Raw genomic sequence first — 16,820 nt, 5'->3', positions numbered from 1 at the left:
ATGTGGGGCAAAGCGGAACGTAGAGGCAAAGTGAAATTTTTGTTTAAAAACTAAATAAGTGCTGCCATCTGGGATTACCGTGCTAAACTATGTTAAACACATGCCAAAGGTTCCTTTAGTGTAATTTCCCTCCAAAACTTCCCCAAGTTTACCTATAATTGTAAAAACAAAACATTCTTGCAGTTGGATGTAAAAAAACGGGGTGCTTTACTAAAGCTTATAAAGACTATTACAGAAAATTTTAATTTGTTTCTGTATGAGTGCAATTTGTGGGACATTTGTCTTCCGTTGAAGGTGAGTTTCAGTTGTTTTCTCTATCTTAAATTTATAACCTCAATTTTTCTTGGTTGTTGGTACTATGGGGTAAAGTGAACTACTACGATGTGGGGCAAAATGAATATTTTTTTCACTATGCCCCATATCAGCAAAAAACTACAAATAAAAAAGCTTATTCATATTTTCAGAATTATATCAAAATGATCCGCAATTACAAACGAACAACAAATCAACAATCGTGGTGTAAAGATTCCATGGCTTATGCAATTAGAGATGTGCGAAATGTATCAGATTCCCGCGACAACATTATATCGACGAGTCAAGCCAGGGAAAAACGTTATTGAAGCTTCAAATAAATCATTAGGTAGATTTAAGTCAACATTTACCTATGATCAGGAGAAAGAGTTGGCGGAATTCATATTAGAAATGGAAAGTCGTTTGTTTGGGCTTAGTTTTAAAGAACTGCGTAGCTTGGCATATCAATATGCTATAAAAAACAAGATTCCTAATAGTTTTAATCACAATACTAAATTGGCGGGACGTGATTGGGTGTACAAGTTTTTAGAAAGACAAAAAAATATCTCATTACGTCTTCCAGAAAAAACTTCGGCGGCAAGAGCTTCCGCTTTTAATCCGACAAATGTTGGAAATTTTTTTAACCTGCTAGGAAGTTTGTTTGATACATTCCATTTTCCAGCTAGCAGAATTTTTAACTGTGATGAGACAGGAACATCGAGTGTCCCAAATAAGCCCACAAAAATATTTTCCCTAAAAGGAAAAAAGCAGTTTGGATGTTTGTCTTCAGCAGAAAGAGGATCACTGGTTTCGGTGGAAGTGTGTTTCAGTGCTGCTGGAACCTACGTGCCTCCATTGCTGATATTTCCCCGGGTAAGACGTAATCCAGCTTTCGAAAACGGTTTGCCACCCGAGTCAATCGTACACTGTCACCAATCTGGATGGATGCAAATGGACATTTTCTGCGACGTTTGGTTCCCACATTTCCTAAAATATGCTCGGCCATCTGAAGAAAGTCCCGTTTTATTAATTTTGGATGGCCACGCGACGCACACCAAAAATTTGAATTTAATAGAGAAAGCAAAAGCTAATCATGTTCATATACTCGTATTGCCACCTCATTGTTCGCATCGCATGCAGCCTCTTGACGTCTCATTTATGTATCCTCTTAACACATATTACGAACAAGAGACACGAATATGGCTAAGAAACAGCCTTGGCAAAGTAATAACATTATACAAAATTGGCCAATTATTTGGAAGAGCATATCAAAGAGCTGCTACTCTTCAAACAGCTTGCAATGGATTCAAAAATACAGACATTTATCCATTCAATCCCAATATTTTTCCAGAAGATTTATTCAAACCGTCCGAAACAACAAATAGAGAAGAGCAACATTCTGAAGCGAACAGAAATGCCTTTACTAATTCTGAAGCAAACGGAACCATATCTCCTCGTGCGGGTTGCTCAAAAGAAAGAACACCCTCTCCACAGGTATTTTCACATGAAGCGAATAACCATTGGACACCTCAAGATCTGCTGCCTTTGCCTAGAGCAGGTCCACGAAAAGACTCAGTACGAGGAAAAAGAAAAGGAAAGACAATGATATTGACGTCTACCCCAAACATGGAGGAAATAAAACTTCAAATAGAATCTAAACGCCCTGCCAAAGTAATGTCAACCAAAAGAAAAATATCATTAGAAAGCGAAAGAAAAAAATCTCAAAAAATCAATAAGAAAGAATCATCCGACAGCGACGACAGTGAGAATACAATTAGTGATGACAGCGATTGGGAATTTTTGTCGAAGAAGTCTTCCTTTAACGTAGAGAAAGTTAATCCAGGCACAAAGTTAAAAAAAGGAGATTTTCTTTTAACTGAATTAACCGATGAAAAATATCGTACAAAAAAACAATTTGTGGCATACATTACAAATAGTGAAGAAAATGGTTGTATAATTGTAAGCTTTCTAAGACAGTATAAGCAAACTACAAATATTTTTGTCTTCCCTGACGTGGCAGACGAAAGTGAAATAGTTTATGAAGAAATAGTAGGCAAGGTAAAGATAAACAAACTAAGACATGGCAAAATCCAAATAATATAATTCACGAAAATGCTTTTTGAATTCTATAGTTTCTATTTTTGTTAATATAAGCTGAAGGCGAATTGAGTTCCTTTGTTTTTGTTTTTTAAAAATGTTTTTTGAATTCTGTAGTTTCTATTTTTGTTAGTATAAACTAAAGGCGAAATGAGTTCCTTTGTTTTTGTTTTTTAATGTTTAATTTGTTCCATTGAGATTTTTTTTTATTTATTTATTCTTTATATTTCAATCATTTATTATTACAATAAACTATTTTTACAGATGATTCAAATTTCCACTTTGTCCCTCATTTTTTTTCACATTGCCCCATATATGGGGCAAAGCAAAACTTTTGCAGACCTTCCTAAAAAATAAAAAAAAACCGTAACACTGGTCCGCTTTGCCCCACATTCCCCTACATTAGCGCATTCGACAAGGTTGTTCGAAGAACGAGTTGTTGTGGTTTGTGGATTTCCCTGTTGCGTTCCTAATCCTAATCGTATTAGTCGTTATATACATTAAAATTTAGAACGTGCCGATGTGAAGAATACAAATTCAACAGACAAAAATCCCAACAATAAAAATATGGCAGACCAAGACGTGGACAAGCACAACAAAACATCAAATTTATCCGAAAAGTAAGTGTACCTTCCTCATAGTTTTAGTAGTTGTGAATTTGTCACTGTGTTTTTCAGAGTGGTTGCTGAAGTTGATAATAAGTCATTTTACAACAAATACTTTCCAACCGACCGAAAGACCTACAATTTAAGGATTCCTTTTGTGGGCTTGGTGATTTCATAAAATCTGGTTTATTACTAGACAGCGGATTTCTGTCGGGCTACGTCACGATTATAGGCATGGGCGCCCATAGGGGGGGGGGATGCCACCCCTGAAATTCTGCGTCAATTTCCTTTTTATTTGTCAAAATTAAACTTCAGCACATTTGTAAGAGTAGGTACATGCCCTACACTTTCAATTTTATTGCTACACAAACACAGAAATGTGACAAACTTAGACCATCTGGTTTTGAAACCCTCTGTTTGGCCCAGCTTTGCCTGGAACCATCATAAATCTATCCTCTTTAACCGGTACTGAATTATGGGTTGTATCGTTATTTGCTTTTTACAGTTATTACAAGAGCAAACATTTTATTGCTTATGCGTTTTCACTTTTTATCTATGGTGAAATGACGTGTAAAGACGAACAGTTGTTGAACTGGCGTTTTATTGACTATAATTTTTATTATTCCTTTATTTCAAAATTCGAGCGTAAAAAAAGTATTAAATTTAATATTTTATTTAGAAACAGAGAAATATGGATATTCGAAATTTCTTTAAGAGAAAAATTACAAATACTGATGATGATACTTTAGCTAATAAGAAGTATAAAATAAGTGGTGTTATTTATTGCAACTCATGGCGGTTTTTCAGAGTAGCCATCGACTTCGAGTGCCTAGTAGCCCTACAGAAATCCTCTCTCTATTTATTACTGCTTACTTATGAGTGATTTTTTCAGATATTGTCGGTTTGTACAGTGTACTTATTGACTATATGCATCTTCAATCGTGAGGAAATTTATCTTCCACAATGTCTCCTTATATTCATCGCCGCGGCGTTAGGATTTGAACTCTACTATGGATTGAAAATTGTAGGTGGTTTCTTGAATTTAAGCGACACGACATATTTGTAAACATTTCAATTAAATTTGCAGAGAGACAGACAACAATTCACTCCATGGATCATTTTCAAAGTTATAGAACTTCTTTTCACGTTTGTAGCAATTGTTGGGTTAGTATTAAACTGGCGCTGGAACGTAACCCTGTTATCATGTGCTTTGATTTTATTTGGTAAGTGGTAGGTTGTTTTAACAAAAACTTTAGTTGAAAAAAAACTTGTTTTTGAAAGTGAACAAAAAAATATATCTTGGACGGGAAACTTCTGTTTATTAATTCCAGTAGGATAAAATATTCAATTATTATGGCATATTGAGTATATTTTATTATTTTTATTATATGGATTTGAGAACGATTATAGATATATTTTGACATTGAAGTTAACTCCAAACTGGGACTCAAATTATGTTTTTAAAGGCAATATTTCGATACTCAACTTCGAAGTAGTTTTAAATAAGATGTAGTATTTCGTATGTAACGCGTTTGTTATTAGTTTAGGCCGATAGAGCCCAAATCCAAATACGATTCTGAGGCCACCTTCAGCATCATGAACATTTTTAATACCCACACATTTTTTTTGCTTTTGCTACCCTGTAGCTGGAAGATATTCCTTGTCCAATATTGAAAACAATTTTTGACGTACTCTGATAAAACTCACGTAAGGTTACAATATAAAATGTGCAGGGTGTTTCGTTACACATTACATTATAGCTGTATTTTTGAATGAACAGATTTCAATACTTTTTTTTTGTTTGAAAGCTGGTTTAATCAGGCTGTTGCTAACTATGTTTGATAATAAGCACTTCAATTATTTCAGGATTTTCAGGTCATAACATGGTTATGACATAAAGTTTTCTTTTTTAACAACAAACAACAACAATCTCTTCTCAACTTTTTGTATGTTTAAATATGTGCTGTTATGTGCTGTGCTACTGGACTACGTCAAAGAATTTTTTTAATAACCCATGATAAATATAGGTGTGCTCCATTTATATACGTTGCTGCTACCAAGTATCATTTACGAATTTTCAAGATATTTAAAGACGATAATTGCCTGTTGCAGCACTAAATGGCTGGATTACTTGCACCGTAATAAATACATCTTTAAAAATGTCACCTGGATGTAAAAACAAATCACATGTTCCTGATGACGATAGTGTTGACAAGACTTACAATGTTGTTTAACGAAGATTTTATGTACCTACTTCAAGTATCTACTTTAAAATGTAATTACTAGTGCACTTTTTTATTAACATGAACATTAAATATATCTGTGTTAAAATTTTGTATTTTGTGTACTTTATATGTTGTAACTATTGTATTATAATACATTTTATAGTTATTTAGCTTTGTTTCTATTGCTAACAACTTACTACAAGCATATATTTTCTAATAATTTTTTTGAAGTCTAATATAGGTTTTAAGACACCCTTCTTCAATATATCTTTCAGTAACTAAGAAATACGATGAAATCGATTTTCTAAAATAGGTATATCGTGTTTCAAGAAACTTTGATGGAGTTGATGGGTACAGTTTATCATTTTCAACTAGACGTCCTAAAACTACTCGCTTCTTAAAGATCTGACATTTTCATACGATAATCGTCAATTCCTTGCACGTTTGGAGCAAAATTTTTGGTCGGTTCGTTGCTTCTCTTTCGTTAGTAGCTAGTACTATTGAATTATCTGTGTTTGATAAAGCTACCTTGTGTTTATAATGGGCGAATATACAGTTTACGTATCTCTGAAACACCACCAATGAGTTACAAAGATCAAATGGTACCTACAAGCAACAACTGGAGTTGACCAATATGGGTCATAAACGATCTATACTTTTTTTTTAGCTTTTTCTACTTTTAGATGACAAAATCCATCATTCAAATCAGTATTTCTAAATATTTTCACATTTTGGAAATCGCCTAGTATATCTTCGCGGAAAAGAGTGTCGATTTTTGACCACTGTCGTTATATTTAGATTGGTATAAGAAAGTATCTTTAGTTAGATCACATTGGTAAAGGCACCATGTGTGCAACCAGATAATGACGTGCTGCCAACCACACTACATATATAACATCTCCCTTCTTTTTAATAATAAAGAAACGAAACTAATAAAACAATAATGTGTAAGAGAAGTCTAAAATCAACTAAAACTTCACATCCTACCTTTGAATCTTATGTAACAAAAATTACTAATACCAATGCCAAAGGGAATTACAAGGAACTCTTGGAGCTTGAATTAGTTTAACGATGCTGGATGCACTGTCAGAATTAGTTTAAATTTTTTTTCAGATTTACACATTGTACTTTATTATAACAACAAGAAATCCCTCCACATGATTTGCTGTGGACTTTGTCAGGTACTTGAAAATTAAGTCGGTGATCTCAATTACAAAATTTAGAGATCCGTTACAAAAATGTAGGTAAATTTAAATTTCGACCATTCAAACAATTTTAGCTGTAAGTCATATTTTTGTCGAAATTTAGGAGTTACGAACTAACTACATTTCGACTTGTTTTGAGAATTCTGAATGTCTTGACGTACTTACGATACCTATACGGAATCGGTTTACGAGTCCTTTGCGTAAAGGAGACGAGTAGGTACATTTTCCATTTTCTGGTAGATTAAGGGAATTCTTTCAAAAACTTAAAGAAACGTAACTTTTGAAGCTCTCTTTTATGATTTCTAACATTTCCGGCACCCAATGGACTTGAAAATACGAATAAAATATTCACAGTTCAGCTAGAAAGAATATTTTTGTCGAAAGGAATGAGTTCTTAAGTACATTTCGGCATGTTTTGACAATTCGGAACGCCTTGACGAACAGTTTTGCAAAGATGTTACTCAATAATTATAGCAAATGTGACAATGCAGGACGACAATCAGCTTGATATGGTACGTAGACCCGCAACTATCCGAATTGCTCTCATTTGAATGGCAAGATGCGTGACCCCATATTAAGATTCTATAACACAGAAAGCATTGAATGAGAGATCTAAAAGCGATTTTAGTACTTTTTTTTGGACACTTGATTTGCAAGACTTAATCTTATAAATCTGTGTATGCTGAGTTCTTGCGCTAAACGTTATTTTCTTTTAGTTCAACGGAAATATCCTTAAAAAATATTACAAACAACAAACGTCCCAGTACCGACCCCGGGGGTACCCCACGGCTGACAGGAAGGTTAGATGATGTTGTTCGTTTAAAGCTAATCCTCTGAAAGCGTTCTATTAAGAAAGAAATGATAATTTGGTAACTATCGGGATAGATATTATAGGTACACCTACACCTATAATTTACGAATAAGAGTCACATGCGATACAAGATCGAAAGCTTTCGTTAAGTCCAACTATGTCGTAATGCAGTAGTTACCGTTTTCAAAAACTTCAGAAATTCCATCTATAAAACTTAGTAATGCGTCAGATTTGAGTGCCATTTGTGGAGTCCAAATTGGTTTTTAACTAAAATTTTGTTGTCTTCAAAAAATGTCGTCAGTTGTATACATAACACTTTCTCTGAAATTTTCGAAAAGGCAGGCAATAGGGATATAGGTATATGGTTATTATCATTCATTTTACCTTTTTTAAATAGGTACTGGTATGACAATTCCCGTTTTCAAACATTTTTAGGAAAAGTATTGTTTTGTATGCATACATTTATTAATTTATGTCAGTAGCTTAATGATAACATCTTTCACATTTTTTATTAATTCCATGTTGAAACCATACATATATGAGACTAGATTTAGTCAACTTTAAATTTGTAATAACATCCCGCACCCAGCTCTCAGAAACTTCAGTAAAACGGAAATACATGTTAACATTATTACAAATAAAACCTATAGGATCATACTTGGGATCACGTACATTTTCTAGTATAGTGTTATGATGAACAGGCGAATAAAATCGGCGTAGCTTGTCTGAACCCAACTAGCTGAATAATAATGCGTTCCCGAAGGCGGCCTCTATTTAAACCAATATTTCGGCGATCTAGGTCTTTCTCGAATTAGGTATTCGCGGCTTCCGCTTCCAGGCTGTTCGAGCGCCGCTTCGAGACTTTTTCTGGGCCCGTCGCGACATCCGCTTGCATTCACGCGGCCGATGACTCACTCATACTTGATACGAGAAGACACGCGTACATACTGGAAGACCCATAGGCGTCGTACCGGGGCGGCGTATGGGTTTATTTCGTAACAATATCATTAGCGATGTTATGAAAATAATTGTTAAAAACATCGAGGGTGATGTAACAATCATAATTTTTATAATTTTATTTCTTTTGCTGTGTATTATGTCCCACATACCTATATATTTATTATTCGTTTCACGTTTTGCCTACTCTATGCTTTTGCGATACATATTTCTATAAAAAATGTTATATTCTTTAATTAAATTATTTTTTGTACATATATAAAAATCGTCTAGGAATAACAAATTAGTGCGCATGATTTGTAATTATAATAGTTAAATCATTTAACCTTGGCTCGGTTATCACAATTTTTATTGCCTTTGAGTATTTTTTTTTTCGAAAACAGAAAGCGTAGATTACATCAATACATTGTTTAAATTTGCAATTTATATTTATATTATCTAAAGCTATAAAAGTCCAGTCTAACTTCTCTAGATTATTATAAAATATAGTTTTTGCTATTCTTGTTAAGGGGCGAAATGATTTAGAAAGTATATACTTTACTTTTGTTTAATAAGTTTATCTCACTTTTAATTTGTAGACTAAGAGTGCTGTGGTCAGATATACCTACCTGAATTAAAATTAGTTACCCTAACTACTTGCATATCCAGGTTTGCGAAAATGTTATCTAAACCTTTTCTCAGTGAGTAGCCTTAAGCTATGACTGACCAACAAATTATATTTAAGTCACGAGTATTTTAATTGGGTACAGTAAATGAGGAGTTAAAATCTCCACCAATAAGTAAATTTTTCCTATTGTCATATAATAATTCTAAGACTTGATTCAAAATTGTCAGGAAATCTGAGTGCTTCTATATATGGAAAGAACAGTCAAATTTAATTCAGGGATAAACACAGTCGACATTTCACATACTTTCCTGCGACAAGCTGGTAACCTTAGGAGTGTTGTTGCAAATAAGGGAGTTGTGAATGAGAATCATCGATCCTCCATATCCTTCGGTTCTAGCAAAGTATCAAAGTATGATGACAGATTGTATTGATTTATAATAAGAGATTCACATTTTTGATTTAACTAAAAAAAATAATGTATTCATAATGAGGAGGGATTCAAGCAAATATATTTTATTCCGAGTTGATTGGATGCTGACGAACAAAATTTCAGTCAACTAGGTACCTATAAAACCTAGGTATAATACCGTTTTATACTGTATTTTATATGGTATTCAAATCTTGGAATGAATTTGTTTTGTTTTTAAGATTACGGAAAACATAGAAAAATAAAAGAATACTCTATTCACGAATATAATAAAAAATCACAAAAACAGTAAATCATGTCGTAGTCGTAAATATATATTTTTTCTATTGCATTAAAAAAAAACGTAAGTACTCGCAAATAAAGAGTGCATATCATATTTAAGATACCACAGAGCTAGAGCTTTGTTGTCACTCTATTCAGTCCATTCACCACCTTCTGCAGTTGGCCCCGTCATCTACATATAAACAAGGTCATCGTTGTTGTGGTTTGTGGATTTCCCTGTTGCGTTACGTGTTATTCTTAGTAGTTGCGTGGTCGTCGCAAGTGTCGTCGCCGGCGTCGCAGTGTAAGCATTAAAAGTTGTCGTGTAAAGAATGCAAATTAAACAGATAAATAATCCAAATAATAAAAACATGGCAAAGCCAGAAGTGGAAATGCCGAATAAAAGTTTATATTTGTCCAAAACGTGAGTGTAGCTTTACAGATTTACTATTTAATTGTTAATTTGAATTTGTCACCGTGTTTTCAGAGTTATTGAGGTTAAGTCATTTTACAACAAACACTTTCCAACCGACCGAAAGACCTATAATTTAAGGGTTCCCTTTGTGGGATTGGTGACTTATAAGACGATGTTAACTAGTGTTTATTTATAAGTTATTTTTTAGATACTCTCGATTTGTACAGTGTACTTATTGCCTCTATGTGTCTTTAAACATGAGGAAATTATTCTTCCACAATGCCTCCTAATATTCATCGCCATAGGAGTAGGATATGAACTCTACTACGGTTTAAAAATTGTAGGATTCTTGAATTTGGATTACATGATTACATTTGTAAATATTTGAATTAAATTTCTAGGGAGACAGAAAACAATTCACTCCATGGATCATTTTAAAAGTTATAGAACTTCTTTTCACGTTGGTAATAAATATTTGGTTAATGATGGATTTGTGGTTCTTCCTGCCAATTGTAGTGTATGCTTGGATTTTATTTGGTGAGTAGTTTAAGCAAAAGTTTATTTTGAAAGGTGGAAAAGGATGCACACTTATCTAACAAGTACTTTTTTTAATGAAAACTACATTATCGCAGATTACCTCAAAAATGCAAGTGAATATTTAAATTGGAACATTTAAATAGCTTTTATTATAAGTGGTGTTGAGTGTCAACATCACAAGAGTGCGATATATGTAATCTTGTATGTACAGCATTAAATTTTAACTTCTTGCAATACAAAAAGTGACTTGTTGTCCTCCGCGTTTATATGTTTATAAATGTGTTCAAGGTAAAAAAAATACAACTTTGGTGTGTAACCCTTAAATAGAATGATATTCCAACGCTTATTCTGAGTAATTTTTCAATTGCACACCAGTTATTTGGAAATAACTTGTAAGAATGTTTTAATAACTATATACGGTGCACTCTAAGTGTAGATTTTTTCGCTACCAGATCATTGGGACACCCTATAATTATAAATATCATTTACGAATTTTTCACAAAGTTAAATGCGATAATTGTTTGTTGCAGTACTAAATGGCTTGGTTACTTACACCGTAATAAATAAATCTTTTAAAATGTTCCGTGGATCTGGGAACAAATCAAATATTCCTGATGAAGATAATTTCGACGATGGCGATGTTTGCGAAGATGTTTAACGAAAATCTTATATGTACTTCAAACCTCAAATATTTTAAAGTAACTGTTAGGATGTTTTATTAATATGAATACTAAATATATATGTCAGTGTTAAAGTTTCGAATATTTTATATTTATAGTGTAAATTTGCCTATAATATGTATATATAATATTCTAGTTGTTTAGCTTTTCTCCTATTACCCAAAAAAATGACAGTGTATTGCAAGTACATATTTTTTATCAGAGGGGTATAACATTTTTTTAGCCGGAGTTATCAATATTTTCTTCCTGGGTTTCATATCAAAGTGAAAATAAGTGACTTACACTTACACTTAAACACAATAAACACTACTATTGTAGGTGTTTATTGTGTTTATATTCTGGTTCTAAGTAAGCTTCACAAAAGTGTATGGAAATTTTTTACTTTGCATAATTTTCAAGGTCCATAATTTGTTATAAAAGCATTGTCAAAACGTTTTTTCAATATTTTACAAAATTTGTGATTTTTCTAGAAACCTCTGTTTTTGAAGAAGTTTTACAAATTCTTTAAAAACTACGTTCAGTAAGTTAGTGCCTAATCCAGTTATTTCAAATTATGTTTATAAACGCTAAGTTGTAAAATGTCTTCCAATTACCTTATTTGTGACTTTTCGATTCGTAAGAAAATACAAAAAATATGAAATTCTTTTAAAACACGACGCTCAAAAAGTTTGTGTTTTAAATTTCTCTTGTATCTCCCCATAATTGGATAAAACGTAAATACCTAATTGCCTATTTTGGGAATTTCCCTTCAACCTTTGTAGAAACGGGCTATTATATAACATCACCTAACAAAGTAATATGATCCACATACCAACTACACGACTACAATATCAGCATAAGAATAATAATAAAATGTGCCTGAACATATTTCCTCAGAAATTGGATGTCTCGTTACCTCAAAATGTTAATCCAATTTCAAATGTGCAAATTAGTGCACCCCTCCCATCTTTACCCTTATATTTTTGAAAAAAATTGACTTGGAAATAATAAAACTGATTATTATAATATTTTGTAAACCCCTTTAATCTTGTTGTGGACATGGTATTGCTATTTAATTTAATTTAATTTAATTTAATTTAATTTGACGGGAAAACCCCAATTTACAATACTATAAACTATACAAATTGAAATTATCTTAGAAAATACAGAAAAAAAAACTAATTAAGTAAATAAAATCTATATACTTATAAACCCTTCGCTAATAATTTTCTTAAAGAATTGAAAATGAAATAAACTTAAATACTAACATTCTATCATACACTTTAATTTACAGACCTAAAATACACTTAATTCTAGATTTGAATTTTGATCTGTCACAATCAAATAATAAAAATGTTGAATTGTCCGCCATCCTGTTAGCCGTTTCCATCATACGTTTGATCGGATGATTTTGCGATTTGTTAGTCGTGGACACAGGTACCCTAAATATCACTGTGCTCCGAGTTTTTCTACTATTTGAAGGAGGTATTAGAAATGTTAGTTGACGCAACAAGCTAGGATTGTCTATGTAACCATTAACTAGCCCATGAAGAAAACAAACATCGTACATTTTACGTTGATCCTCTAATGACAATATTTTCAAATTACACATAATCCACGTATAATCCCCTCTTTGATGGACCCGATTAAGTTTGAATTCCAACAGTCGTAGAAATTTTTTCTGGACTCTTTCTAAAAGGTCGATATCTTTCTTATAAAATGGCGACCATACAGGAGAGCAATATTGAAGATTTGACTGCACCAAAGAAAAATACAAGGTTTTAAGAGCAGAGACAGATAATGTACGACAGTGACGCCAAATGAGCCCCAACATGCTTATTGATTTATTGAATATATAATGAAAATACTCCTTGAACGTAAGTTTGGAGTCTAGAATGATTCCTAAATCTTTGACTTCATTTACACGAATTACTGACGATTTCCCTAATTGGTAATCAAAATACAACACTGATTTGATATTAAAAAAAGAAATTATACAACATTTTTTCAAATTCAACGGAAGTAAATTGCTCACTGTCCATTTATGCAGAGTATTTAGGTCTAGTTGAAAATCTGAAGCATCATCAACAGATTGAATAGTTCTGAATAATTTCAGATCATCAGCATATAGTAAGAATTTAGAGTGCTGAAATCCAATTGTCAAATCGTTAACGAAAATTTGAAACAGTATAGGTCCACAATGTGAACCTTGTGGTACACCAGAAAATGCAAAGTATTGAGAAGACAAATGATTACCAATTTTAACTTGCTGAGATCTATTAAATAAAAACGATGTTAGCCACTTGATAGTTTTCCCACTGAAACCTAATTTAGTCATCTTAAAAATAAGTAACCTATGATTGACTTTATCAAACGCTTTTGAGAAATCAGCGTATAAAGAATCTATTTGACTTTTTCGAGAGAAAGCATCATTAAGATAACAGTAGTATTCCATCAAATTAGTTAATGTTGATCTGTTTTTATAAAAACCATTTTGTTTCTCAGAAATAAGAGACGAAGAAATCCACTGTAATTGTTTGGCCACAATAAAATCTAATATTTTTGGTATTACTGACTGATTACATACCCCCCTATAATTATCAATTTTACTCCGATTGCCTGATTTGAAGATGGGAGTTACATAGCTGTTTTTCCAAATTGTCGGAAAGTTCCCTAAAGATAAAGAAGTCTTAAATAACAAAAACAATGGTAATGAGATTGAAAAAACACAGTTTTTTAGCAGAATACTAGGCACTCCGTCTGGACCAGGATTGCAAGAAGACTTTAATTGAGAGATATATTCAAATATTTCAACAAGATTTACATTTAATCCACTATCGCATACTTCTCCATCAAGGCTGAAGTTAAAGTCTGAGTTGCTATTGTCATCAATAACATACACTGATGAAAAGAATTTAGCGAATAAGTTAGAGATATTTTCTCCACCATTGGCAAACGTATGAAAAAGACTCATTTCATTCGGGATGCCACGAGATTTTTTCTTATCATTAACGAATTTCCAAAAATATTTCGGATTATCTGTAATACTATTATTTACATTTACCAGATACAAATTATAAAGACGTGCGCTAAGATCTTTACATCTACTTCTTAACGCTTTAAAATGTAAATAGTCCGCATATTTTCCAGATTTAATGTAGGTTGAATGAGCAACCTTTTTATCTCGACACAAATCTATTAATTCTTTATTAAACCATTTAGGAAAAGACCTAGAACAATATTTAATAGTTTTTTTAGGAATGTATTTTTCAATGCCAGTGAAAATAATATTATAAAAGGTAGAAACCATCACCTCAAATTCAAGACCATCAAAAAGAAATTTCCAATCCACAGAAGCAATAAATTCATTGAGAAGATGATAATTACCATTTGCAAAATCAAAAATTACATATTCAGAAGTAACATTCTTAAAATCATATGATGAGTAGACTGACCAATGATATGGGATATGATGATAAGTTTCCGGAAGAATCGAATCAATGGCAGCGCAGACTTTTATATCTGTGATATTTGTAAAGATTAGATCCAAGAAAACGTTTCTATTATTTGGAATTTCGTTAACTTGTAGCAAGTTTAAAAAAGAGTATGTTGCATTAATGACATCATAATAATCCTTCGAGTTACCCAGCAAATCTAAGTTTACTTTGTTGTTTTCCCATACAAGATGAGCGAGATTATAATCCCCAGCAATTATAAACGAAAAATCTGAAAATTGAGAGTAGATGGTTTCCAACTCTGAACAGTGAGTATTATAAGTGTTAAGATCAGAAGCAGGAGGAATATACACGCCCCCAACAATCAAATTTAAATCACCAGTATTTACTTTAACATAAACGCTTTCAACACTGGTACCCAAGTAAACTTCAGATGAATTTAAACTCTTATTAACAGCAACCATCACACCCCCACCTCTTGATTTCATGGTCCTCTTCAAATCCCGATCCGTGCGATAAATATTATAATTATTTAGTTGCAATTCTTCATTTGATATTTCATCGAATAACCAAGTTTCTGTTATAATAATTATGTCATAAACACTAGAGTTAGCATTAAGAGAAAATTCCGTAAGTCTGCTTCGCATCCCACCCACATTGTGATAATAAAAATGAACTACTTTTTTGATGGACCTCCTTTTACATTTTGTTTAGCAATAAACGGGCAATTATTCTTGTACTTCAAGACAATATCAGATTCTCCATTAGCAGTTCTATCAAGATATTCTTTTCTCACTCGATTATTGTAACCTCGTTGCAATACGGTTAAGTCTGGACGAAAATGATATTCCCGGTTGGGATTAGACTTATTTGACCTTAAAATTTCTCTTGCCGCAGTCTCAGAGTCGTAGATAATTTTTAGTGGCCTCTTTACGTTAGATTTCTTGCTTCCAAGCCTAATCATTTTATTAGGCTGAGGAAACGTACCTAAGGGTGTTAAAATAGACATCACTTTTTGCAGATCTTCAGCAACTCTTCCTGCTAGTTCAGCAGCAGTCGATTCCGGAATATTAAACAGCATGACATTGCAGCTTCGTTGTTTGCGTTCCTCTATTTCTGATACAACGTTATTTAAATTAATTTCACTGTTTTCCACGGAAATATTATTATTATTCTTGAATTCGGCCCATTCATCCTGTATGATTTTTACATTATTTTCGACTGTGGCAATGCGATCATTCAACTGTCTAAAGTGATCATCCATTGATTGTTGCAGTTCTTTTTTTAATAACTCTAACTGCTTTGCCATAATACTTTCAATAACTTCAGCTGTAATAGAGTGGTTGGGTTGTTCATTATTAGTTTTGGTTTGAGTACACTTTCCACAAGACCATGTCGAACTGTTCTTAATAACTTCAGTTACTTCAGCGTCGGTTAAAGACGAACACTTTATATGGCAATATTTTTTGCAAAATCCGTTACATTTAATTGAGGGTGTTGTCGGGGTAATTGCTGAGTTGCAACTCAGACAAAAATTAGGCATCGTGCAGTGATAAGAATCAAATACAGATCTTAAATTAATGAATAAAATTAAAAAATAATAAAGGATATTACAGGGACACACTCTTCACGTTGACGGTGCCTGTCGTAACGACTTATCAATTAAACAAACAAGGGTAATAAGACAGCGGAATATGTGTATGTGAAACCTTAGGAAAGAAAAAGAGAGAACAAAGGTAAAAACAGAGCAAATGGCGGCTTCAAGTAATCGTCTTATCACATGATATCAAAAACTAAGACTTACTAATAATAAAAACTCTCTTAGGAAAAAGTGATCGCACGTTTGATTACAATACAAATGCACTTGGAAAGGATTATATAAATATACTAATAAAAAAACTATAATCCAGAGTCACTAGCTAGCTAGCTCACGCACCTCTTGTCGAACGAGTGTAATTGTCGATTACAGTAATGAAGTCTACATTTAAGCCAAAACGACGCGACGATCTTGCCGCCATCAAACCGAAATCAAAAAAAAACTGACCGAACATACTATTCAAAGTATGTTCGGTCTCATCAAACTTTTGTTGCCTAAATCCTGCTTGAAATTTATATATGTGATAATCTCTTTTATATGTGACCGGCAAAAATAATTTAACTAGTGATCGTTATTCTATTAACGAATCATTCACAATTGACACATGATGTACAAATTAGCAAAAAAAAAGGAAGACAAATAAACGCAGAATTAAATTTAATTTAACAAAA

At 32.7% G+C, this 16,820-nt stretch overlaps 3 protein-coding genes across 3 annotated transcripts; all 3 read left to right on the top strand.

Annotated features, from left to right (window-relative positions):
- LOC135137328 (uncharacterized) lies at positions 1 to 2,394 on the top strand. The gene is made up of 3 exons (XM_064066951.1): positions 1 to 30; positions 184 to 294; positions 526 to 2,394. Exons 1-3 carry the CDS (start codon positions 1 to 3, stop codon positions 2,392 to 2,394), a joined length of 2,010 nt encoding a protein of 669 aa, XP_063923021.1.
- Positions 2,395 to 2,785: 391 nt separating this feature from the next.
- On the top strand, positions 2,786 to 5,388 carry LOC135137646 (uncharacterized). The gene is made up of 5 exons (XM_064067366.1): positions 2,786 to 3,008; positions 3,066 to 3,159; positions 3,886 to 4,017; positions 4,081 to 4,216; positions 5,106 to 5,388. The coding sequence occupies exons 1-5, from the start codon at positions 2,956 to 2,958 to the stop codon at positions 5,225 to 5,227; spliced, it is 537 nt and encodes a 178-aa protein (XP_063923436.1). The 5' UTR covers positions 2,786 to 2,955; the 3' UTR covers positions 5,228 to 5,388.
- Positions 5,389 to 9,735: 4,347 nt separating this feature from the next.
- LOC135137404 (uncharacterized) lies at positions 9,736 to 11,248 on the top strand. The gene is made up of 5 exons (XM_064067035.1): positions 9,736 to 9,910; positions 9,974 to 10,058; positions 10,110 to 10,241; positions 10,303 to 10,438; positions 10,969 to 11,248. The coding sequence occupies exons 1-5, from the start codon at positions 9,819 to 9,821 to the stop codon at positions 11,094 to 11,096; spliced, it is 573 nt and encodes a 190-aa protein (XP_063923105.1). The 5' UTR covers positions 9,736 to 9,818; the 3' UTR covers positions 11,097 to 11,248.
- The last annotated feature ends 5,572 nt before the right edge of the window (positions 11,249 to 16,820 follow it).

This window comes from Zophobas morio, unplaced genomic scaffold (assembly GCF_036711695.1).
Source record: "Zophobas morio isolate AGI-343-1 ecotype UQ-CSIRO unplaced genomic scaffold, CSIRO_AGI_Zmor_V1 ptg000029l, whole genome shotgun sequence".
Taxonomy (NCBI): Eukaryota; Metazoa; Arthropoda; class Insecta; order Coleoptera; family Tenebrionidae; genus Zophobas; species Zophobas morio.
This window is presented reverse-complemented; position numbering and strand designations above follow the sequence as displayed.

Coding starts and splice junctions, on each gene's coding strand:
- LOC135137404 (XM_064067035.1), top strand. CDS start 9,819: ATGCAAATTAAACAGATAAATAATCCAAATAATAAAAACATGGCAAAG. Junction 10,059..10,109: donor GGGTTCCCTTTGTGGGATTG/GTGACTTATAAG, acceptor GTTATTTTTTAG/ATACTCTCGATTTGTACAGT. Junction 10,242..10,302: donor TCTACTACGGTTTAAAAATT/GTAGGATTCTTG, acceptor TTAAATTTCTAG/GGAGACAGAAAACAATTCAC.
- LOC135137328 (XM_064066951.1), top strand. CDS start 1: ATGTGGGGCAAAGCGGAACGTAGAGGCAAA. Junction 31..183: donor AAGCGGAACGTAGAGGCAAA/GTGAAATTTTTG, acceptor ACATTCTTGCAG/TTGGATGTAAAAAAACGGGG. Junction 295..525: donor ACATTTGTCTTCCGTTGAAG/GTGAGTTTCAGT, acceptor CGTGGTGTAAAG/ATTCCATGGCTTATGCAATT.
- LOC135137646 (XM_064067366.1), top strand. CDS start 2,956: ATGGCAGACCAAGACGTGGACAAGCACAACAAAACATCAAATTTATCC. Junction 4,018..4,080: donor TCTACTATGGATTGAAAATT/GTAGGTGGTTTC, acceptor TTAAATTTGCAG/AGAGACAGACAACAATTCAC. Junction 4,217..5,105: donor ATGTGCTTTGATTTTATTTG/GTAAGTGGTAGG, acceptor TGCCTGTTGCAG/CACTAAATGGCTGGATTACT.